This window comes from Equus quagga, chromosome 1 (genome assembly GCF_021613505.1).
Source record: "Equus quagga isolate Etosha38 chromosome 1, UCLA_HA_Equagga_1.0, whole genome shotgun sequence".
NCBI lineage: Eukaryota > Metazoa > Chordata > Mammalia > Perissodactyla > Equidae > Equus > Equus quagga.
In genome coordinates, this window is record NC_060267.1 from 5,578,861 (window position 1) to 5,602,394 (window position 23,534).

Sequence of the window (23,534 nt, forward strand, 5' to 3'; positions counted from 1 at the left end):
TTGCTGTGTGTAACTAGTTTCTCTGCACGGCTCTGGAAGGGCAATGAGGACTCAGTTCTTTTCCTTGATCCGAGGTTACTCCAGGGAAGCTACCGCTGTGCTAGGGCCGCAGAGCACTGTTGCCGTTGTGTCTCTAGCTCTGCCCACACATGGCTGTTTAAATTAACTAGAATAAAAGGGAAAGTTCTGTTCCTCAGCAGCACTAGCCACCTCTCAAGTGCTCAGAGGCCACTGTGTTGAACAGGTCAGATATAGAACATTTCTGCTGGGTGGTGCTCCCATAGACCAGGGGGTGGCAGACCCCTGGGGGCCAATCTAGCCCACCCCGGCTTCTGTCAGTAAAGGTGTATGAGAACACAGCCACGCTCATCGCTGTGTGTATTGTCTAGGTCCGCTTTCCTGCTACAACAGCAGAACTGAGTAGTTGCAACACAGACTAGATAGCCGCAGCCCCTAAATATTTACTATTTGGCCTTTAACAGAAAAAGTTTAACAACCCTCCAGACCTTTAGTCTCAAACTTGCCTGCACATTCGTATACCCTAGATACTAAAATACTAGTGCCTGGGTCCCAGCGCAGGCTCTGACAAATTGGCATGGGGCATAACCGGCCTCGGGGAGTTTTGAAGCTGCCCTCATGATTTTAATGTGCAGCAAAGTTTGAGACCACTGGTCTAGACTTCTCAGGCACCCTTTTCTCCTCTGAGCACTTTGACATGCAAGTCCGACAGATAAGCTCTTCCCCCCACTCCCAGCCTCCATGGCTCAGAGTGGCTACTTAGAGAGGAGCTGGTGGCTTCTGAAGTCTCCTGTGACTTAGGATTTTTGAGACCTTGATCTGCACACATTGTTCGGGTTTCATTACAGAACAGTAAGTTAGGAAATACGCTCCTATTTCTGACTCTCCCTATCCAGGCAGCTGTGGTATTCCAAGGCCTTGCACGGGCTGTCACCCATTCCCCACTGTGGTCACCAGGTTAAATGGGTCCACGAAGTCCTTAGAGCAGTGGTTCTCAAACTAGCGTTCCTCAGAAATGCCTGTGGGGCTTGTTAAAACACAGATTGCTCCCACCCTCACTGGGAATTAAGAGTTTGCATTTGTAGCGAGTTTCCACGTGATGCTAATGCTGGGGAGGGGGGCACACTTTGAGAACCACTGTTTTAGAGCGGTGCTTATCGAATTTTACTGTGCGTATGACTCACCAGAGGATCTTATTAAAACGCAGACTCTGGCTCATTACGGCTAGAGTAGGGCCTGAGATTGTGCAATTTCTAAGCAGCTCCCAGGTGTGGCTGATAGACCGCAAACCAGACTGACTCGTCAGGCTGGAGACCATGTCAAGAGCGCCTTCTAAGCTGGTTTCCGTATCTCCATGTCTCCACGTCTCCACTCCATCTCTAGATTCCGCTACTGGGCTGCCTTTTCTAAAGCACAGCTTTGATCGTGTTACTTCCCTGCTCACAAACCTCCCATTGCTTCCCCTCCATCACCTGCCATTCTTGATAGAATGGCGAGCAGCCTGCTGTCAGGGCCTTTGCCGTACGGTTAGCAGCCTGCCTCGACCTGCTTGGCACCGCTTCCGTGTCTGAGCTGGACTTCAGGAAACCATACTTCCAAGTTCTGCTTCCATCCTCTGCTTATGTTTTCCTTCTGATTCAAAACTCCCTCTCACCCCTCGGTCCCTCCTCCTTCTATTCGTGTGCCTGGCGTAAGCCTTCCCGTTGCAGATGCTGCTGCTTTCCTTCCGCTCAACTGATGTGCACTGGAGATGAAGTGAGCTCATATATGTATGGTATCTCCACTCTGACCATCAAGAAGTTCTTTGAACCTGTTGAAGTCCTTAGCACACTAGCCTCATTTAATGCTTGTTTAATTCTTGTCCTTGTGTGTATTAGGCTGTAAGTTCTTTCGAATGAGCTCAGAACAGCTCTTCCCTAGAGTTTACCGACTATTGTTTATTCTGATCAGGACTTGGCACTGTGACTTTGAGTCTTGCTCAGCCACTTTGTCAGTTTCCAGTCCTGACCTGGTTCACAGAAGTCATCTTGGGAAGTAACTATTAAATAAATGCTCAAAGCATTTGTCCGTCACCCGTCAGGGCTCTATAAACCCCGGACACGACATCGGTGGCCTTCATATGCATCAGTTTTAGTCATTCCCTGGTTACCGAATGAACAGTCCAATTAGTTTGACTCCCAAGTCCCTTCAGCAGTGGAGTGAGTAACTGTGATCCTGTCACAGTGTGTGCCTCACAGAAACCACCTGTGCTCTTCCTTCTAGAGAGGCGCCAGTAATCTGACGTGGCGGTCAGATATCCTGGTGGAATATCAAGGAGAAGGCCGCAACGTCACCGACCCCACATGTCCTTCCCTGAGTCCTGGAGTCTCTGTGAGTAATATCTTGAGTTGGCTTAGAGAGCTTTCTCACGGACAGCACAGCAAGGCGCTGGTTTAGTGTGTCAAGTATTGAACTCCTCCATCTGAGTCCTACTCCTTTGTCCTTCGACTGTCGCTTGACTGTGAGAGATAGTAGATAGACAAAGGTAAATTCAGTAATCCGGAAAATGATGCTGCCAACCTACCTATCATCAGGATGTGCACTTCCAGTTTGTGTAGCAGGTGCACCTACGGCCGTGTTCTTACCTTGTCCATACCCCGTCCAGTTTTTCTCTTCTTCCTGATGGTGGCACTATTTTTTATTAGGGATGTTATCAGCGGCATCCAACAGAGAGATGGGGTTCCCACCTGTCACCATGCCATCACGAGTGTCTTGTGCAGGTGGCAGCCAGGCTGGTTGTGGAGGTGCCGACAGCTGTGTTGGCCTCACTTGGGAGGATGGGAGGTCGGCTTCCATTGGGAGTTGACGCTCCAACACCACAGTGTTAGGATACGGTAAAGAGCCAACCAATGGCTGGTATGGAAGATGTGAAGAAAACAGAGCTAAGTCATAAGAACACTCATAAATAAGTACCTGCAAATGATTCCACAAAGCTCATTTTAGCCTTTTCTCCAGCCCTTTAGGATGACAGTTCCCAACACCCCTTAGAAGTGACTCGTGGAGTACTGATTTCTCTTCTTACCAGCCCGTCCATTTCACAGGTGCTCATCACAGCCAGTTCTTGTCAGGAGATGAGCAGGCAGGGATGGCAACAGTCTGCCGACGGAACAGCCACCACCCGTGTCCCTTAGTCAGGTTAGCCAGCAGGAAGGAACGACCTCATGTCTATTTTGATTTACTCCTCTGAGGAAGGTTTCCTGATTTCTGTCCAGTTCTCTGTCCGGCTTGGTTGCCCCTGTAGGCCAGGGGCCTTTGTTACTGTAGAAGAACTGTCTTCATTTAACTCTTTAAATATCCCTTCAGCAATGCTTCCCAGACTGCGTGTGTGAAGATGCTTATAACAACACCTATGCCTGTGTGAGGACCACGACGGCGCTGTGGAATTTACAGTACTGCGAGTTTGATGACCAGGAGGTAAGAGGGCTCTCCCTCCCCGACTGTGTCCATTGCCAGCGCTTTGTTAGCTGGACTTGGGGGGCAGAAGAGCAGTGCTCAGGGTGCTCCCCAGGGAAGATGTGTTTCTTATCTGTATTTCCACTTCGGTTTCTTTCAGTTAAGAAGATAGAATTCCACAAAGCCATACTTCACGTCTTTTACTATGACCTTTCTGGATGGGGTTTTCTCTACTCCCACCAAACATACACTTTAAATGCACACTTCACTTTTTCAAAATGCTACATGCCTGGTCTGTTTGCTTCCTGATCGTTTGGGGTGAGAGAAACCTCAGCTTCTATGGAGGTGAAGGGAGTTGAGGCGTTGCCTAGAAAGATTGCTGGCAACCACCTTGTTCAGAAACTTCTGTCCCCGTCACAGCACAGCCCAGTGCTGCGAAGTAGATTAGCAGTGGGGTCAACGGCAGGACCAGGGGCTCCATCCTTGGAAGAAGGTGGCTTTTAGCCAACGCGGATCAGTGTGGATTGTCTAAAGGATCACGTGGACTCCAGTCCCTTGTGGTGTCATAGCATTTATCAGCCTGCACTCCCCTGCCCCATCTGGCACCTCACATCTTGCCATATGGAACCGATGCTCATCGTGTTTCTCAGAAATTGGCTCTCTTGCCATTTCTTTGTAGCTCGTAAGCACTTTGGACAAGCGCTTGTCCCGCAGGCTCAGTTCCTGTTCCTCTTCCTCCGTAATGTTTATCAGTTTGATGACTACTTCATAAGTGATAGTCTGAGGGCAGTCACTTGAAGCCATTATAGGCAAAATTTACCTGCCATCTTCCTAGTCTGCCATTTAACTCCAATTTGGAGAACAAAGTACAGATTGGGTGGAAAATAGTGATACCGGACATGACTGATGTTAGAAATAACAGTATTATATCCTTTCCCAATTGGCGTTAGACATAACAAACTGCTTCTTAAAATGCAAAACTTAACATTTGTGTAATACAGCTAGAGTACTTTCGTATCTATTCTCATTTGAATCTTCACAATTGTAAGGCAGAAAGAAACCTTCAGATGTCAACTCTCACTCAGTAACTGTCGCTAAATCCAGTTTCTCAGACCTTGCCTTTGGAGGGTCCTGCCTTCTGTTCTCTGCATAATTACGAGGCCCCCTTCCAGCATGGGCGCCTCAGACCCAGAGCAATTTAACACCCAGAACAGATGCTCTGCTGTCTCGTGTACACCCTTGGGCTGTTTGGGGATCTTGAGACCAGACGATACTCTCCTGGGGCCTTGGTCTTTATCCACCTCCCCTCCCATTTAGAGAGAATTCACAGGAGGAGTATTTCTGCACATAGAACCGCTGCTCTCTTCTCTCCATCTTTCCACTTCCTGTAGGTGTTTGTAGAAGTCTATAACCTGACTGCAGACCCAGAGCAAATCACCAACATCGCGAAAAGCATAGACCCAGAGATTTTAGGAAAGATGAACTATCGCCTGATGATGCTACAGTCCTGTTCTGGACCAACCTGTCGCACTCCAGGGGTTTTTGACCCCGGGTAAGTTTCCCTTTTCTTCCATACTTTGCCGAGTTGTCTCCACAGCCACGCTGTTCTTGAAGCAGAGGGAGCCTGATGTGTCCTTTCTGCCTTGAGCCCAGCTGTCTCTCCTCCCTCTGCTTCCCAGTGGGAGTACTGGCCTAGAGCACCAGCCTGCTGTGCAGGGAAGCCGAGCCGGCTGAACTTGGTCTGGTGCCTTGGCTGGAGGCGTGGCCTGCTCCCCACCCCGCGGGCTCCTCTTCCCCTTCCTGCCTGGCTGTGATTCTTGTCACCGTACCACTCGATTGCACTGGGGACCCTTGGGATTTGTGTAAAGTAACTGACCAAGTGCTGCCCTGTTCCTAGCGCTTGAGAGCATGTGTGTTCATTTCATTTCCTTTCTCAGAGACTCTAGTTTTAGAAACGTGAGTGCTTGCCCATCAATTTAATATATTAAACATACACAGTGAAATAGAAGGTATAAACTCTCAAATGTTGAAACAATCAAGCCCACTGCCGTGTGTGAAGGGAGAAAAGGTGTTTAACGATCACCTACTGAATTGGCTCCATTCCTCTTAACGGTAACTTTTCACCAGTGACACGAACTCAGCACACCAGGCACTGGAGCTGCCTGTGCTGTGGCAAGAAGCCTGGCATTTTGGCTTGAAGACTATGAGATTAAAAATCAGACTTTCACTGGGAAAGGATTATTTCGGTCTTACACTCTGTAGAGAGAGGGGAGAATGATGTCCTAAGCCGATGGAAAGTAGTAACTTAATTACTTAGCCATCTTCATGTGAGACGATATCTTCAGTCCAAACTAGAGATGAATGTGTGTGAATGAGTAGAGAAAGTGGATTTGTAGACTATTAAAGAAATGTAATACTTTTGCTTTTGAATAGTGTATCTAGAGCCAAAGAGACATGGATGCCAGCAAACTAAAACTAGGTAACAATATAAAAACACAATGTTTATCATAGTTTTGTGTCACCTAAGCAAAATACCCTTTTGTATGTGGATAATCGTGTTCATAGCCAGCCCTGGGGGTCTAGTGGTTAAGGTGTGCAGCTCTCACCGCCATGGCCTGGGTTCGTCGCCCGCTCAGAAAACCACACCACCGGTCCATCTGTTAGTTGTCATACTTGGGCAGCTGTGATGCTGAAATCTACGCCCACGGTATTTCAAGTACCAGCAGGGTCACCCATGCTGGACAGGTTTCAGTGGAGCTTCCAGACTAGACAGACTAGGAAGAAGGACCTGGCCACCCACTTCCGAAGAAGTCAGCCCTGAGAACCCTGTGAAGAGCAGCAGAGCATTGTCTGATCGAGCGCGGGAAGGGGAGAGGATGGTGCAGAAAGACCGGACAGGGTTGTGCTCTGCTGGCCACGGTGGCACTAGGAGTCAGAATTAACTCAACCGCACTAACAGCAAAGATCCTGTTAATGCAGTAATTGGTCAGGCGTTCTCACCCACTGCCTGACTTTGCTCTTGCCTCCAAGTCAGTCAGATGGATCCTCGCTTGGTGCCAGTTCCTTGAAATAGGAAGGTTGGTCTCTAAGATAAAAGCACAAGACTTCTAGTGGACACATGCTGATTTTCCAGTTTCCAGCAGCTACTTGGCTCGGAGTGTTTTATCAGGTCAGATAAAGTTTGGTGTCCCTAGCAGTCTCTGGCCAACTCTCAGAAGTTAAAGCCAACATCTAATTAAATCTTGAGTGGAGGGTCAAGGGACTTGGACCTCTTGGACAATGACGTCCCTGATCATGCTGCTGCTAGGCCACAGGCTGCCGTGCCGGCATCCCATTGGCCAATGCAGGGCGCACGCAGCAGCTCCCTTGTTTCTTCGAGCGTCTGGCCTTAAGTGTTAGACTCACCCGTGGAATGTGCATGCAGCCCTTAGAACCCAAACAGGTGAATTTCAGAGGAGACAGAGCTGGCAGTCATGGCCTGCCCGAGGGCCACCCTGTTAGGAACTGCCACCTCGAGATCTCCTGGCTCCAGGCAAGCTTCCTTTGTTTAACTATAACTAATTGTCTTGCTCACATTCTAGAAGCTTATAACTAAGATTCTAGGTGCTGGCTTTGCTGATGTTAGCCTGAACTATTTAAACTCCACCTGATTTTCTTTTAAATTCCTTAGCTGTAGCTTTTTCTTTCCTGCCAAATATTTAGGCCTATAGAATCTTCTGAAATGGGGGTCAGCAGATTAGATCCCACAGGCCCAGTCCAGCCCCGACCTGCTGGGACACAGCACGCGCATTCGCATACCCACTGTCTGTGCTGCTTTTGCTCTTCGGCAGCAAAGCTCAGTAGTTGGGACGGAGACTGTACCGCCACCAACCCTAAAATATTTATTATCTGGTCCTTTACCAAAAACGTTGGCCAGCCCCTGCTCTACAATGATATTAAGAGTTAGTTTGTCCAAAGGATAGCAGGTAAAAAGTAAATACAGTGTTATTTCTAGCTTGCACCTGTAAAATCTCACTCCAGCCAATTTACATCCTTTGTCTCTGGCAAGTCGCAACTCAGGTTACCGTTCAGCATGCACTCGAACTTTCCCTTGGGTGGCAAATTAAGTTATTATATGTGCCAGACATTTTGCATGAATTGCCTTACTGTTTTGTTGGTGGCCAGAGGTGAATGACTTACCTAAGTTCATAATGAGCCAGATTCAAACTCACGGCTGGCGTGCACCCCTGCGCTCTGACCCGCCGCAGCCTCTGTGTCTTCACTGCAAAAGAGGGAAGGGCTTTGAAACAGCTGGTAGGGCCTTCAGCAAGGGCGATAGACTCTTCATGGGGCTGTTTATATCTCAGGGATCACTCCTCTGTCAAAAAAACAACCGCTCAAATGTTGCCTCCTCCTGTCGCCTTTCAAGATTACCTTTCCTTCTGTCTCTTCTCTCCACTTTTCCTCCACTGTTTTGTGCTTGCTGACTTGTGATGGAAACGCTCTTAATTATTAAGTACTGTTTTGTCCTGCAGACGTTGCCACTACATTCCCTTCTGGTGGTCCAGCTGTTCCTTTTTGTATCCCTGACTGGCATCCTTTCCACTTAGTTTTCTGCAGGAAGTACTCAGTGGCCAGCCAGAGTGATGTGACAGCCTTTTCTCCTCTCCAGGTACAGGTTTGACCCTCGTCTCATGTTCAACAATCACGGCAGTGTCAGGACTCGAAGGTTTTCAAAGCATCCTCTGTAGCGACCCCTGCAGTGGGAGCCCTGCACGCCTCTTCTGAAGCGGTTGTAGTAGGTGTCCAGCGAGTCTTCGAGACCACCCCTGGAAGAGTTTCTGGACTGGCTGCTTTTAAGTCCTGTTTGAAAAAGCAACCCCATCAGCTGACTTCCTTGTGCAACGTGTTAAACTGTGATCTCTGTCCATATGTCAGGAGTGGCTGTCCCTGGTCCCCACTCGGCTGATAACGAATGCTCCTGAGGTCTTTGTTCGCACCATACCCTTTCTGTCCTGGGGCTACAGTTCTTGATTATTCCCCATGTGGTCAAAGTCTGAATTTGTAAACCCATTCAGATAAATGGCAATACTTTAGGGGGAAAAATGTTTTTGATATATAGCTTGACCTACAATCAAAGGACCTGCACAGCATTTCAGATTGAGCACCTCACTGTCAAAAATACTAACATCGCGTGGCTTGAAGAATAACCATCGGAGCTGAATCATCTGATTAAGAACAAGTACCATGGTTTTTAGATTAGTGGAAACATATTGTTTGTAATACCCATCACAATGTGATACAGTCACAGAGTCAGAACATGTCAGCCGAGTTCTGTCCATTTGTTGGACTTCTGAGCTGCTGCTGCACTGAAATAGAGCAGTGAGCTGCTGGGAAGGGCTCATTCCAGGTGGTTACGGAAGGTGATAGCCCTCTCCTGTCTGGTGGCTGCTAACCACGTGAAGTGCCAGTTATCACCAGGGGCTCGAGGGAATGTCCCTCCATACTGTCCCCTCTGAGAGCTGAAAGTTAAAGCGGCTGGGGTGTCTCGGCAGAGAAGAGGAACCTCCCAGGCTGGTGAGGGCCTCCTGTGGCTGGGGCTCTAGGGCAGGCAGGTGGCCGGGCTGTGGCTGGGGTGTGGCAGGGAGCCTGGGTGTCAACCCACGTGTGAAGTTGTTTGGCGCTCTCTGCATTTTGCTGACACGGTGTTCATTTGTTATAAGGTGTAAACATTTCTTAGAGCTGATGCAAAGTACCAGCCTGCTTTCCCCTCTTCCCTTTCGGATGGGTTCTTGAGTTTTTGGAGTCATGTGTAATCTGGGCCCCGTTTGCTATTTCCCTGCCAAAACCAGATCCTGTTGAGGTTCCCTCACTGTTTAGAACACCTACATTTCTATGTGTTTTGGCTCAAAAACCAACCCCGTTTGCACTGTGTCCTTCACAAGAAGCTCACCAGCGGTGGGCGGCGGGGGCAGGCGGTGCTGTGGGTCAGGCCTGCGCAGCTCAGGCGGCGGGGACTGTGGCTTTATTTAAGGGCTTAGGCTGAGCTTACACACTTGGTAGGACACGGCCAGAGCACCCTTCCTCTCAGAATTCCAAATAGCCACTGGGTCTATTCCTTTATCTCATGTGATCCCATAACTGGTGGTGGTTAGAGGTCAGACAGGCAAGTGAGACGAACACTTCCGCTTGTGAATGTTTTAGGGAAAGAAATTCTAAAGATTTCAAACTGCAATGTTGAGTATGGGTTACAGCTTTATTCTACGCTTTGATTTTTAACATTAATCAGTCAACTTCCCCATTAATTAAAGTTGACCATAGTTATTCCCAAATAAAAAGAAACCAACTGATACCAGGTCTTGTACTGTGATGTCGTATTATTCGATTTCATGATGCTGGTTCCTGAAGGCAGCTGACGTCAGGAGAGTGACACGAGTCAGCTGCCAGTAGTGTCCCCAGCACACTGCTTTCACGTTCACAGCAATAGTGTCCCCAGCACACTGCTCTCACATTCACAGCACTAGTGTCCCAGCCAGACTGCTCGCATGCTCAGTGGGTGTGTGTGGGTGGTGGGCTGTGGGGTGGCCCTCTCTGTCCTCCACTCTTATTTGGCGCATTTCCTACCGAACTTTTGAAAGGCCTCTAGTCTGACTTTCTCTTGGACTGGCTTCATTCTGGATCCATGCTGAAACCATCTTTCTTAAAGAGGCCTCAGTTTATAGCCTAGCAGACTACAGAGTGCACTGAACTTTTCAGAATGTCTAAGGGACCCACTGCAAGAGGCTTGCCTTGTTTCTCTCTTAACTGTACTGATTTGAATAGTGATGATTTTCCCTTCTAAGAAGGCCGGGTCTGTTTCTCTTGGTGCCCTTCAGAGTAGAAAACTGCGTAACCATTAGGAGTGAACACAGGCCATAGGAATGAGTAGAGACTTTGCCTTAGAAGATTTCCTGTTACACGGCTGTCCCTCAAATACAATTACAAAGGAGAGAGCACCTGTTGAGCATCTGTGACCAATGGTGCTGTTGCAAAATACATTTTAATAGACAACACCAGGGTTTTTGTACAAAATAGTAATGATAGCCATGGAAGTTATATCTTAACCTGTGAGAAATGTTCTTAAATTTATTTTTAAGTGTCTAAGCATTAGCGCTTTTGTAATGAAAAGATGAATTGTCCCAGGATCCTTACTAAGAGAAAGCAAAGGGTGTTTCAGCTGATTCGCCACTGGAATTGGATGGGAACGTTTGGGTTCCTTGGTTTCACCGCTGCTTGGGTCCCACTGAACTTTGTGAATTCCTGTGTTCGCATCTTCTGTTCCTGGAAGGCGTCCTGCCCTGGCTCTCTGTCATCCCCGTCGTCTGACTCCAAGTGCCCTTCAGAGGACCCTGTTCACTGCTGCACTTTTCAACCAATTAAAATTCACTTCTGTTCTAGTGGGAATGTGTCCTTTGTTTTAGTCCACAAGTCGTAATTTTGTCGAGATGCTTTTTTTCTGGATGCTGTTTCCTGTTTTAATCACTCGCTGGTGCTGGAGAGGGCCATCTCGTTGGGTGCTGTAGTGTCTCCCTGGAAAGCTCTTGTACACGTGCTCCCTGCTGACGGGCAGCCAGGAAGGAGCACCATGTAGAAAGTCCTTCCTGAGGAATCTTGTGGCATTGACAGCGTTGGAGAAAAAACATCTTCCCTTAGCCGGCCTTAAATGAAATAAACTAAGCTCACCTTCGAAGGTGCTCTGCCTTGATGCCCAGTCATGTGATCCATTGCCCTAAGGAGGAATGACTCCATACGGGTTGACAGACTATTTCCTAAAATGACAGTTAATATTTTAGGCTTGTAGGCCATGTGGTCTCTGTCACAACTACTTAACTCTGCTGTTACAGCCCAAAAGTAGTCCTAGTCAACACTTGAATGGATATGAGTAGCTATGTCCCAATAAGACTTCATATACAAAAACAGGTAGGCCGTGATTTGCCAACCCCAGACCTAGCAGGTTGCCTCTCATCTCATAAATTATGGAGACCAAGTAGCAAAACAGGGTGTTAGAGGACGCCCATAAAGTTGCCAGATTCTATCAGAAAAACAGGTAATTTGGGTGTATCACAATGTCAACAGAAACAGGGGAGCATTGATTTGCACAGACTCAGAGTGAGGGGAGTACAGCCTCTACCAGAGCCGTTTTTCTAGCTTGCCCACCTCTTCCCACTGAGACTGCACCCCGCCCCACAGAACCGAATTCCCCATGGAATGAGTCTCTCTTTCTCTGCCAACAGCAGGTTTAAAGGGCTGGATGTAGACGAACCTTCAAGTCTGTTGAGGCAAGAGCGGAAAACTAGGGAATCCAAAGGCCACGAGCTGAAAGCACCTCCCCTGCCGGCCCAGGAATTACTATCTAGTGAGACGAGACTTGGACGTGGGACATGGGAGCCGGCTCCCAGAGCACCATAGAGCAGGCTGATGGTTCTACAGCTTCGTCTTCAGAGGGAGCTCTCATGACCACCTTCTGCTCCTGAGACCTCAGATCCATGTGTGTCCTCCTAACCTGCAGCTCAGACTGATACTAACAGATTTTCAAAGGGTAGAGAGAGGCAGAGGATGCTTCTAATTAGTATTTATCATGATAAAAACAGCTCTGCAGGCTAGGTTTGCTCTTCAGCTTAATTTACCCAAACTCACAAAGCTCATTAGTCAGAGTCAGGATTTCAAAGATCTGGCTTCACTGCCATCTTTCTGTTACATGCGGCTATCTCTGTGATCTAGGAAGGCTGGTTCCCTCCCTCATCCATCTGAGTGCCTACTCTGCCTAACAGAGTAGCAGCGAGCTTAGTTGTGAAAGGGATTACTCTATTCCTGATCTCCAGGGCATTATGTAGATCGAAAAGAGAACTTAAGAAAAGAACTTTCGACTAAGAATACTCTACCCAGCAAGGTGATCATTAGGAATTGAAGGAGAAAGTTTTCCAGACAAGCAAAAGCTACAGTTCATCACCACTAAACCAGCCTTACGAGGAAGGTTAAAGGGGCTGACAAGCTGAAAAGAAAGCACGCTAATTAGTAACAAGACATGAAAGTATAAATCTCACTAGTAGAGGTAAATATATAGTAAAGGTAGTGGATTAATCATTTATCAAGCTACTATGAAGGTTAAAAGACAAAAGTAGTACACATAACTAATTATTAAGGGGATACACAGGTGATAAATGTAAAATGGACATCAAAAACAAAGGGAGAGGGTAAAAATGTAGAGGTTTAGAACACGTTCAAGTTTATCAACTTAAATAGATTGTTCTAAGTTGTTACATGTAAGCCTCATGGTAGCTGCAAAGCAAAAACCTATTGTAGATACACAAAAGAAAAAGGCATCTAAGCACACCACTAAAAGTCAGCACACCATAAAGAGAGCAACAGAAGAAAGGAAGAGAGGAGCTACAAAACAGCCAGGAAACAACTCATAAAATGGCAATAAGCCCATATCTATCAGTAATTACTTTAAATGTAAAGGGACCAAGTTCTCCAATCAAAGACATAGAGTAAATGGATAAAAAGAAAGACACATCCATAGGCTGTCTATAAGAGACTTACTTCAGATGTGACGACACGTACAGACTGGAAGTGAAGAGATGGAAAAAGATAGTCCATGCAAATGGAAACCAAAGGAAAGCTGGGGTAGCTATACCTACATCAGACAAAATAGACTTTAAAACAAAAACTATAATAAGGGACAAAGAAGGGCATTACATAGTGATCACGGGGTCAGTCCAACAAGAGGATGTAACATTTGTAAATATTTATGCACCTAACATAGGAGCACCTAAATATATACAACATATATTAACAGACCAAAAAGAAAAAAGACCTTGTCCCTGATACCTGTATTCACAGGGAAAGCAGTTTTGGACCAAGAAGGGGAGGTGCCACACCATTCCAGTGGCTTCTTGTCCTGCTCCACAGCGTGGCTGTTGGAAAAGAAGTCAAAGCAAGTGCTCCTCTCTTCACACTTCATTTAACTATTTCCAGTATGGCTGTGGTAAGCCAGTCCAAGATGCCTCCCAGTGATCTTCCCACAATGCATCAGGGTTGGTCCACGCGACCAATAGGATAGGGCATACGTGATGGTGTGTGACTTCCAAGGCTACCTCATAAGAGACACGGCCACTTCTGCCTTGCTGTCTCTTGGATTATTCAGGGGGAAATCTGCCACCGTATCATGAAGCCACTTGAGCAGCCCTATGGTGAGGTCTGCATGGTGAGATCTGAGGCCCCCTGCAAATGACCAGCCCCTACTTACCAGCTGTGTGAGTGAGCCATCTCAGAAGCAGATCCTCCGGCCTGTCAAGACTTCAGATGACCGCAGCCCTGGCCAACATTTAACTGCAACCTCATGAGACCCCCAAGCCAGAACCATCCAGCTAAGCTGCTCCCAAACTCCTGACCCATGGAGACCACGTGATAGAATAAACGTTTAATGTTGTTTTAAGCTGCTGATGCTGGAGTAATAAAATGCAGCAAGATATGACTCCTGTAATGACCAAAGCTGGCTTACCGAGAGAGAACCTGGGGCAGGCCTTTTGCCAAAACATGTCCAACTGCAGGTACCCAGGACAGGGCAAAGCTTCTGGTCATAGAGGCTCAACTCATCTCAAAAAGGGAAAAAAAAGTCTTATGTACACTACATGCTTGAAGAGCATAAATAAACACTGGTTCCCAGTCACCGTTACAAAAACCCCGTAGCAGCTTCCTTGTCAGAACGGTTGCTGAAATGTCGTTCTCAGCACACGCTGGAAAATATTTTAATGGACTCTCCTGGCTGGCAGGCTCCGGTCGCAGACCCAGTCTTCCCTCTGGTAAGTCTCCGTATCTCACAGAAGCTGGTGCGGGGGACAGCGCAGCGCGCAGTGGGCAGCTCCTCAGCAGCTGCAGCAGGTGAGGCTGCTGGCTTGGTTTCTCGGGCACCTGTTCTCCAAATTGAGATCATCAGTCACCACTCCCTTGCCTTGTCCCAACGCTAGGAAAGTAGCTCAGAGGCACAATGGGTTCTGCTCCTGCTGACATTCCTAAGAAAGTGGCTGCCTCGTGCGCTTTTCTCTGCAGTCTCCCAGCACCGCCCAGATCGGGCACGCGGCAACGTTACTAGGCCCGAGAGCAGCACGACAACCTGCATTCTTCCAGCAGTCTGGAATGGGCGACAACTCACCCCGGGTCTGCTCTCAGGGCAGAGCCCAGCCCCTGACTGCGCTCTGTGGCTGCCCCACTGCAAATGCAGCCCAGTGTGCCAAGTCTGGTCCTCTGCACAGCAGGGCCAGACAAAAAGTGGGGGCCTCCGTCATCCTGCCCCTTTCTTCTTCCTGTAAGGCCACGGAGGCCCTAGTTAAGAGGTCAGGGGTGAACACGGACTGCATTAGGAGAGGCAGGAAGCCGCAGGTCATGGTCTGCCTGTAGAAGGGCCCCTTCCTGTTTCAAAGCCTCCCAAGTGGCTGTTTCCAGACACGTCTATGAAATGTTTAGTCCCACACATGTTGTGCCCTGCAGCTGGGAGAAGTCTAAAGTGAGCTGGAGATGGTCCAGTCCCCAAGGAGATTACTCTCTGGGGCTGGGGGGTGGAGGGGTTCGCACACCAACGACACTGACTAGCAACAAGGGAGCAGGCCCCCAGCTGCACCTATGTGGCCCTCCAGTCTGGATGTGTCAGCATCACTCTCTCCTCACAGAGACGTGACGGCACGGGCGTCCCTGCTCCCAGCTGCTCTGATGCTCCCAGCTGCTCTGAGCATTTTGGCTTTAACTCGTCAGAGAAGAAAGACAACACTCTGCCACTGTATTTATGGGAGGACAAGGGAAGGCTCTGAATGCGGATTTCTTGTTCTACTATTTGCCGTAGAATCTTGAGTGTTTTGCTTATAATTCCATTTCCTTCCCTAAGCGTGAGTTTAAAAAACAAAAACAACATTTCTGCTTGGAAAAATATCCCTCTTAGAAACCGCATCCTCGGTATTGCTTCTTAGATGAATTTTAGCGTCAACGCGATAGGCAAGCAGCTTGGCGCAGTGCTAAAGCGGCCATGGCACCACTGGAGGAAGAGGAACGTGGAGAATAATACCGCCTTACGCTAAGCTGAAGGGTGCACCTTTGCCTTCGCTGTCTTACTTGGCCCTCACATCAGCCCTGGGAGGTGAGCAGACGGCTGACCCCCTCCCCACTTCACAGGAAAAAAGAAATCGGGTTTGATCCAGAGCACCTGTCATCATAAATTTTAACTCTGCCCTTGCCGAAGATGAATTCTTAACCTAGAGAGAATTATTTACCCTACTTAAAGTTCTTTTTTCATAATAGAGGAAAAACAGTCAGAGTGACACCAGTGTCACATGCTCCCAAAAGAAAGACCTCAGAAACCAGTCCCATCAAGTAGAAAATTCTCACGTAAGGTAAGTGATGAATTCTGCTGGGGAGCTCCTACTCACCCGTAAGATCTCAGCTCCAAATCACTTCTGCCAGGAAAGCTTCTCTAACCTCCTAAAATAATAAACTCTCAGAGCTCTCTGTACCTTAGCTTCATGACACTTGGCAGTCTGCACTACACAAGGACTCCGGTTTCCATGAGACCGGGACCAGGATGTTCCTTCCCACCATAATCTACCCGGTACCTCACATTCTCGGGTGATTTATAAATATCTCTTGAAGGAAAGAAGTTAAAACACTTGGTGTTCTACTCAAGTTTCTTTTTGTGCAAAGAACAGAACAAACTAATATAAGTGAAAGGTTTAAGGAAAAAAGGATGGTTATGAGAATATAGATATCACAGAACCTGACAGCAAACCAGACACGCTCATTCCTCAAATATGATTACAATTAGTTCCAAGCTACTGGTTGAGAAAGAAAGAAAACAAAAGAAAGGGAGGGAGGCAGGGAGGGAGAGAGGGATGGGAGAAGGAGGAATGGAAAGGAAGGAAGCAAGGGAGGAAGGAAACACACGAGCATAATCTTAATCCTCATTTTAATAAGCATGAACCCTACTGTATTCCCAATAATATGAAAGTAAGCTTCAAGGTTGTCAGAATATTACTGATCATATGCATTAAAGGTACATACTGCAGATAACTGTAAATTCCTGAGGGAACAAAGAAGCTGGTAGCGGCAGGAACATCAGCACTTGTCATTTGGCATGCTTCTCAGAAGCTAGGCAAAATTAGGACTGTGTTTAGAGCTTACCATTTTTTAAGCAGAAAATAACTAATTTTTAAGGAAAATTATTTCAATGCAAGGACCTAAAATATGAACATATCAAGGATTTCTGTAGAATCTGTAGTGATGTCACCTCTCCCGTTGCTGACGCTGTTCATTTGCATCTTGTCGTTCTTGCCTGATCAATCTGGTTAGAGGATTACCAATTCTGTTGATCTTCTCAAAGAACCAGCTTTTGGTTTCATTGATTGTGTTTCTGTTTTCTATTTCATTAATCGCCACTCTTCATTACTCCCTTTTCCTGCTTACTTTGGGTTTGCTTTTCTTTTTCCAGTTTCTTAAAGTGGAAGCTGATGTCATTCATTTGAGCCCTTTCGTCTTTCCTAATAGGGATTTAGTGCTATAAATTTCCATTTCTACTGTTGATCCCATAGTAGAAATAGGTATATGGGTACAGAACCCTTGTAAACCAAGATAATTCTTTACTGAGGGAAGAAGTGTACCATGAGGCATCCAACAGCTAAAAACATCAAGTATGTTCTGAATTTACTCTCTCCATCTCCCAAAGGCCACATGGCCTCTCCTCTCTACTTCCCTCTGCTCCCTTCTCCTGCTTTCTCTACAGTCTCTCTCTGCCTGTGATACAAGGCCCAGTGGTGGGGCTCAGCCCCCTGGTCTATGAGTAGCCATCACTGACTAACTAGAATTCTCGTTTCTTTATTTAAAATTTTGAGAAAGTCTAATTGATCAATGGCCTTCTATCAGAGGTCTAACTAAGATCCAGTTAGCCATGGTCAGGGGTACAGGGTCATACTATATATAGAACTGTTTTTCCCAGGGCTAAATGGCAGGTCGGGGAGCCTCTCTGCAGGCTAGCCATTACTCTCAACGTGGAAGTAATTTGTTTAAAAAAGAGAGAGAGAGAGAGAGAGAGATACAACTGTGTAGGCGGATGTCTCCCTTCCGCCTCTGAAATGCTCCATGGAGCTCTAAGATTTGTAATTGGCATTTGAAAACATACGGGTGCTTGTTAAAACAGGAGTTGCTCAGGGCCCAGGACTAGAGATTCAGATTCAGTAGCTTTGGGGTGGGGTGCAGAAAAACCTGCCTTTTAAAAATCAGCACCTGCGGTAGTTCTGGAGGCAGTCCAGGAAGAAATAGTGTGGTAACCTCAGGGTCTTGAAATCTCTTCCAAGAGATCCTAAGCACCGCCCTTTCCCTACTGCCAGCTTCAGAATAACCTTCCCCAAGACTTCCTGTGCCTCTGCTCCGTGGCCTTACTTGCAAAAGAACAAAATTTTAGAAAGCAAGCTGGGAGAGGGGGGCGTGAGCTCCAGGGGCCAGGAGCATCCTGCTGCACCCCTCGCTCCCGCTGGTGATCTCCCCGGAAGCTCCCCCCCTTCCCCAGACACACAAACTCCCTCATCTGAAGGCAGAAACCCAAGTCCTTGATTTCTATGGCTGCCCTTGTATTCTCAGATAAGCGTGTCCATGCTCAACTTCACCTAAACATCATTGGCTTTGAATGTTTTCCTTGAGAGATCACACAAGCAAGAAAAGCATTTGAAATGTTTGCCGTCTTAAAAAGGATCTGAAGACACCATTTACAGTTCAGAGCAAAAGATGTGATTTTAAGCTGTTGCCTCCCCGCCTGCAAGGGTAATAATTCAAGGATTCTAAGTTTTAGAGAGACACTGCAGTTCGCTGCTCCAGAATTCCTAGAATTTAAGGGAATTTTATTGCATTTGAAAACCAGAAAGCCGTCTGGAGCAGAGCCCCCTAGAATTCCACTTCACGGAAAAGGAGCCGCACCCAGGGCTTAATTAATCCCCTGCGTCCACACGGGTGTCAATGAGGAGGGGAGGCTGCAGAGCCGGCCACACAGCCAGACCCGCGCGCTACAGGCCGAGGCGCATTAAAGGTAAGACTCGTGCTCAGAAAGATATAAACCAACCATCCTGGGAGAGCCATTCCCTCCCAAGAACAAAGCCAGAACCCCAACTTCTTTTGAAGTTTACAAGGAGCCCTGATGTTGTGCTGTTTGTGTATAAACACTTAAAAATTCTGAGACTCTCGGAAACGGGAAGGAGCTTCCGGTGGCCGGTGGCTGCAAGCGCTGCCTCCGCCCAGCATGAGTCACGAGTGTCCGAGGAAACTGTGATTCCAGATCAAAGAGTCTGACCTCTACCCTGCCATTCTCTCCTGGAAGAATTAAAGGGAAAGATTTGCCAGAAACCAAAACAGAATGAAACCGAAAACCACCAACCAAAAAAAAAAAAACCCCAAAATCCTGCAGATGGAATTAATGCATTTCACCTGGAAGGTGTTATTTAACGCTGCCCACTGCCCCCACCCCCATGTCCGCCTAATCCTCAGACAAAGCCGCTTCCTCGCACTCTTAACAAAGCGAGTAGGAATTCACACCGGACAAACGTGCACTTTAAAGACTGAACACTTAGCTTCCTGCGCTCCTTCGGAAAGGGTCGTCCTCGGGAGGGGGTAGACTCCAGCCTTCCCAAGTGTCCGGCGGCTCCCGGGACTCTGACTGCTCCGGGAAGCTGTTCTTCGTCTCGTGGTTCCAGGGAATTCCCTCACTCGTGGCCAGAACTCGGGGTTCCTGTCAGTTTCCCCCACGCAAGGGGACCTGCGAACACAGGCAGGGCTTCGTTCTCGGTGACTTAGCATCACTGAAACGGAATGCTCAACAAACAAAATGATGGATCGAAAAGCACTGACATCAAGACTGCCCTTTCATTTCCCACAAATCCCGGCTGCACCGAGAGGGCTGCTTTCAGATGGACGGCCCCTGAGAGACAACTAACAGGCTTTTAATAGGCAGGATAACTGAAAAGCGGGACAGAGCTCACAGGGAAAGGCCGGGGAGAGGCGGACCGGCTCTGCCAGGCACACAGAGCGGCCACAGGGAGCTGCTGTTTCCTCATCTGCAAATGGGCATGAGGGGGAGAAAACGCGTTCACACACAGTAAGCGTGTAGGAATAAGGCCTGGCACACGGCAGGCACTTTTCTTTGAATTTGCTATTGTAGTAAGGACTCTCCCTCTTTTCAAAAAAACAAAACACCCAATCAGGATCATCTAACAGTCCCAAACGCAGTAGACAATTCTTAAGAACGGATGCTGCACCCTAAGAATATTTATTTCAACAAGTTACCAATCGGTGACAAATTCTGAAGAAAAGCCTAGAGCAGAAAGCTAATTCGCTTTAAGGGAGAAAAATCCCAAAAGCTCCTCCTGGACCTGGAGCAGTAACCCAGGCTGAAGCCCCAAACTACATTCCTCTGGACAGTTCAGCGAAAAGGGAGCTCAATATGGGACCATCATTTTCTACCATCATATTTGCACTTGCACAGCAACTGTCGGACGCGCAGTTTCCCGGTCACCAACCTCCAGGGCCTCTAGGGGGCAGTGCAGCCGCGAAAACCTCGCCTCCACCAGGTGGGCGGCCTGGGCCGAGAAGGCCGGTGGCAGCCCGGGCGGGAACCAGACACTCCCCGTCCCATGGGAGAGTCACGCTGAGCAAAAAGTACAGATACTTTCCTGTTGAAAGTGGTCCGTTTCAAGGATGGAGCCCTCAGGGACCAGCCTGGGGGGTGGAGGGAGAGGATTTCTAATCTATTTGTAGTGGTCACAGGGCAAATCATTCTTTAAACTGTTCCCACGCTTCATAGACTTTTGAATGCATGTATATTTCACAATTAAAACAATCGCTTCAGGAATGTGTTATATGGACACTCACCTAGGGTTATTTTCCCCAGAGGATAAGGCAAAGGAAGAATGCCATTTGAGAGAACCAGTGTGCCCCCACTCAAACCTAGGAAAAGCTGTCGCCTCCCCACACGTGTCCCCGTGTATCTGCAAAAGCGGTTCGTGCCAGCCCGTGGCTTTCTTTTACCTGGTGTATTATCATAAAGGAAAACACACAAACATCCACTAACAACTTCAACTTTTAATAATGGAAACAATTTGCCATTCCAGAAACAATTTTAGGGAAGAAAAATCTTCCCTATAAAAATAAACTCATCGAAATTATAAATATTATAACTTTTTACTTCTGCGATTTAAAATGCTCCCCTGCAATACCACCCCTTCATTTAACATCGTTCCTGTACCATCACATACTGAAGAGAAAACAGTATTACAGCAAAGCTTAATTTATCATAAGAATTTGTACAATGATTTTTAAAAATCTTCGGCCTTTGTGGCCTTTCTTCTTTTACACATTAAAAACGCTGCCGCAGTAACCAGTGTTTGGGAGAGAACGTTGGTCTGTACTGACAGAATTTCAATACAGCAAGGTTTCCAAATTGCAACTTGTAGTGCACACAACAGTGAGCGAGGTTCTGGATAACACAGATGAGGATGCCTATTTTAGACAATCTACTTCAAGTAAAAAAAAAAAAAAATTCACAGATACCCATCAGCTCCTACTTTAGGTTCTAACAGTGTCTTGATCTGAGAAACAAATGCTTCAAAAAATATAAGCTTCCCGGGATGGGTAATTCAGAGACCAGGTGGTTGATAACAGTATACTCAAACCCAAGCCACAGTCTGGATAGTAAAACCAGTATAAAGTCAGGAAGGCACTCCCTGAACAATAAAGGTAAAGTGTTGGATGACAATGTCACTAAACCTCATCAATGAACTAAAAAGAAGGTACATGCAAAATTAAACAAGATGTGCCATACATATTTTATAGCTAGCTCTACTTTTTTTTTTCCAACTTTCCTTAAAAAGTTCAGAAGATATGATTGTCTCAGTAATGTGTGTGGCACAGCGAAACCGACACTCCCACCTGCCTCCCACCAGATGGGTCTTCTCTGAAGTGTCCCAAGGGCCACGAAGAGGAGACAGAAATGCAATAAAAGGCACAGTTCACTTAGGCAAAGCCCTGAAGCACCTCGGAGTTTCAAAAAGAATCCATTAGGTGTCACCAAAGTGTTAACAATTCCTTGGGAATTTATAAACAAACAAAAAATATCCTAGGCTAAACAGAGACCGAGGCCCCCCAGCAGCACAGCACCCTTTCCCGCTGTTCTCAGACTGCCTGCTGCACACCATGAGTTTCTCACCCGCCTCCGGAAGGCTCCTATTGCACACGCGTTTCTTTGGTTGGGAGGAACATGCACTTCTGTTAAAGCGTTTCCACAAGGCAGCCCTCGAGCGGCCAGCGGGGGTGGACTGCCCTCCCTGTCTAGCTGCCCACAGGACCTGGTCTTTCATCCGCATCCCTGCTCTACATTAGGGAAGAAGCCTTCACTGAATAAGAGAAAGGGGGAAGGAGGAGGAGGGGAGGACAAAGGGAGGGGAAGGAGAGGAGGGAGCCTCAAGGTGACTGTCAGGAAGTGTGCTGTGCGCTCGGATGTGGCGCATCTCCCCACGAGCCATCGGGGAGCCAGCTGCCCCACCCAAACTCCTTTCAGCTTTGAAAATCACCCAGGGGAAAACCATAGCTTCACAGGAGTCAGCGCACGGCCACTGCTCACCTGCCCAGAGAAGGTGCCCTGTGAGCCCCCGCTCTGAGCAGCAGGCTCCGGGCCGTCCCGGGGGCAGCTCCAGCCGCCAGGGCCTGTCTGCTGGCTCTGCGAACCCCGGCCCGAGTGCTCCGCCGGGCTCTGGGTCAGCCGCAGGGTTAGCCCTCCTTTTGGTCTAGGTCCTACTTTCTTTGGTTCTGTTCCCACATTTTACTTACCAGGAAGTCAAGCACTACTGAGAGGGTTTGACATCTCAGAACTGGTTACTTTCTAAGTCACTGACAAGCAAATACACCTTCATCCTTCACCGTTAACGCATCACCCAAAACACCCTCCCTCGGAGCACCCCACCTCCACTCGCGCCTTCTTCCAAACTTGCTCTTTACTTTCTTGGTCAAACTCCTCCAAACTCCTTCCCCAATTCCTCAGCGTTCTAGCTTCCTGTGCCTTTCAATTCACATGGACCGTTTCCCCTGACATTTAAAAAAAAAAAAAAAAAATCAAAAAACAAACAGGTAGTTTCAACATAGGACAAGTATTCAGATAGATTCCTCGTTAAGCTTTTAAAAAGTCGTTTGCACACCCTTAAGCTTAACATCAACATCACATAATTAAAATAACTAAAAGAAAATAAGAAAAAACAACAACCCAGAGTCCATGCTTCAAAGCACTCTAGAATGCTCCAGATAAGAACAGGTTCACAGCTTGCCAAGAGGTAACACCGCAGTGATGGAACAGAACAAGCTTGCAGAATCCCTTACAGAGGACGCCTAAGGGGCAGGATGCTGTGTGGCCAGGTCTGGGAACTAAATCTAGAGATCAAAGGGGAAGACCCTAGCATCACAGGGCCGGAACACAGCCCTCCGAGCAGAGACAGCTGCTGCTGGTCCGCACACAGGTCCCGCGGCGGCCGAGCGAGCCGGAGCCCGCGCCTTAACCAGGCTTCCACACCTCGCCGAGGGCTTCTTCTAGCTTGTTCCGGTAGGCCGCGTAGCGCTTCCTCAGGTTCTGCAGCTGCTCGTCTTCCTCCTTGTCCAGGATACGCAAGAAATTCTGTAGTTCTGGAAGGCTGAAGGCTTCCCACTGTGAGAGAACACAGAAAAGAAAGGGCCAGGTGTTGGACTCCACGTCAAGACTTCGGAATGCTGACCGAGCACGTGGAGGCGTGGCTGCCCTCCCTGGCCAACTCACAGCCCAGTGTTCACAGGACCGGCCCTGGGACCGGCCCTCCCTCCACCCCCACTCGGCTCACCTCCATCGCCCTCCTTCCTTCCTCCTCCTGCGGTCCTCCAGAATGGCTCTCACTAAGGTCAAAGACCTCCACATCCCCAAGGCCATTAGACACTCCTCTCCTGGCCTGACCCCAGAGGCGTAGAAACGACTCCACACCCTCCACCCTAAAGCACTCTCTTCCCTCTACTCAGAGTCAGCCTCG

General features: G+C 47.9%; 2 protein-coding genes across 2 annotated transcripts in view; one reads left to right on the forward strand and one right to left on the reverse strand.

Moving 5' to 3' along the window:
- Positions 1-10,865, forward strand: part of GNS (glucosamine (N-acetyl)-6-sulfatase) — a 37,128-nt gene extending 26,263 nt beyond the window's left edge. The window contains exons 11-14 of the mRNA XM_046660967.1: positions 2,281-2,388; positions 3,361-3,471; positions 4,842-5,002; positions 8,102-10,865. Coding sequence (XP_046516923.1) covers positions 2,281-2,388; positions 3,361-3,471; positions 4,842-5,002; positions 8,102-8,180 — 459 coding nt within the window. The 3' untranslated portion in view covers positions 8,181-10,865. The remainder of the gene's footprint in view (positions 1-2,280; positions 2,389-3,360; positions 3,472-4,841; positions 5,003-8,101) is intronic.
- A 9,689-nt stretch (positions 10,866-20,554) lies between these two features.
- RASSF3 (Ras association domain family member 3) overlaps positions 20,555-23,534 on the reverse strand; it is a 66,411-nt gene continuing 63,431 nt past the window's right edge. Inside the window, exon 5 of the mRNA XM_046679872.1 lies at positions 20,555-23,182. Coding sequence (XP_046535828.1) covers positions 23,033-23,182 — 150 coding nt within the window. The 3' untranslated portion in view covers positions 20,555-23,032. The remainder of the gene's footprint in view (positions 23,183-23,534) is intronic.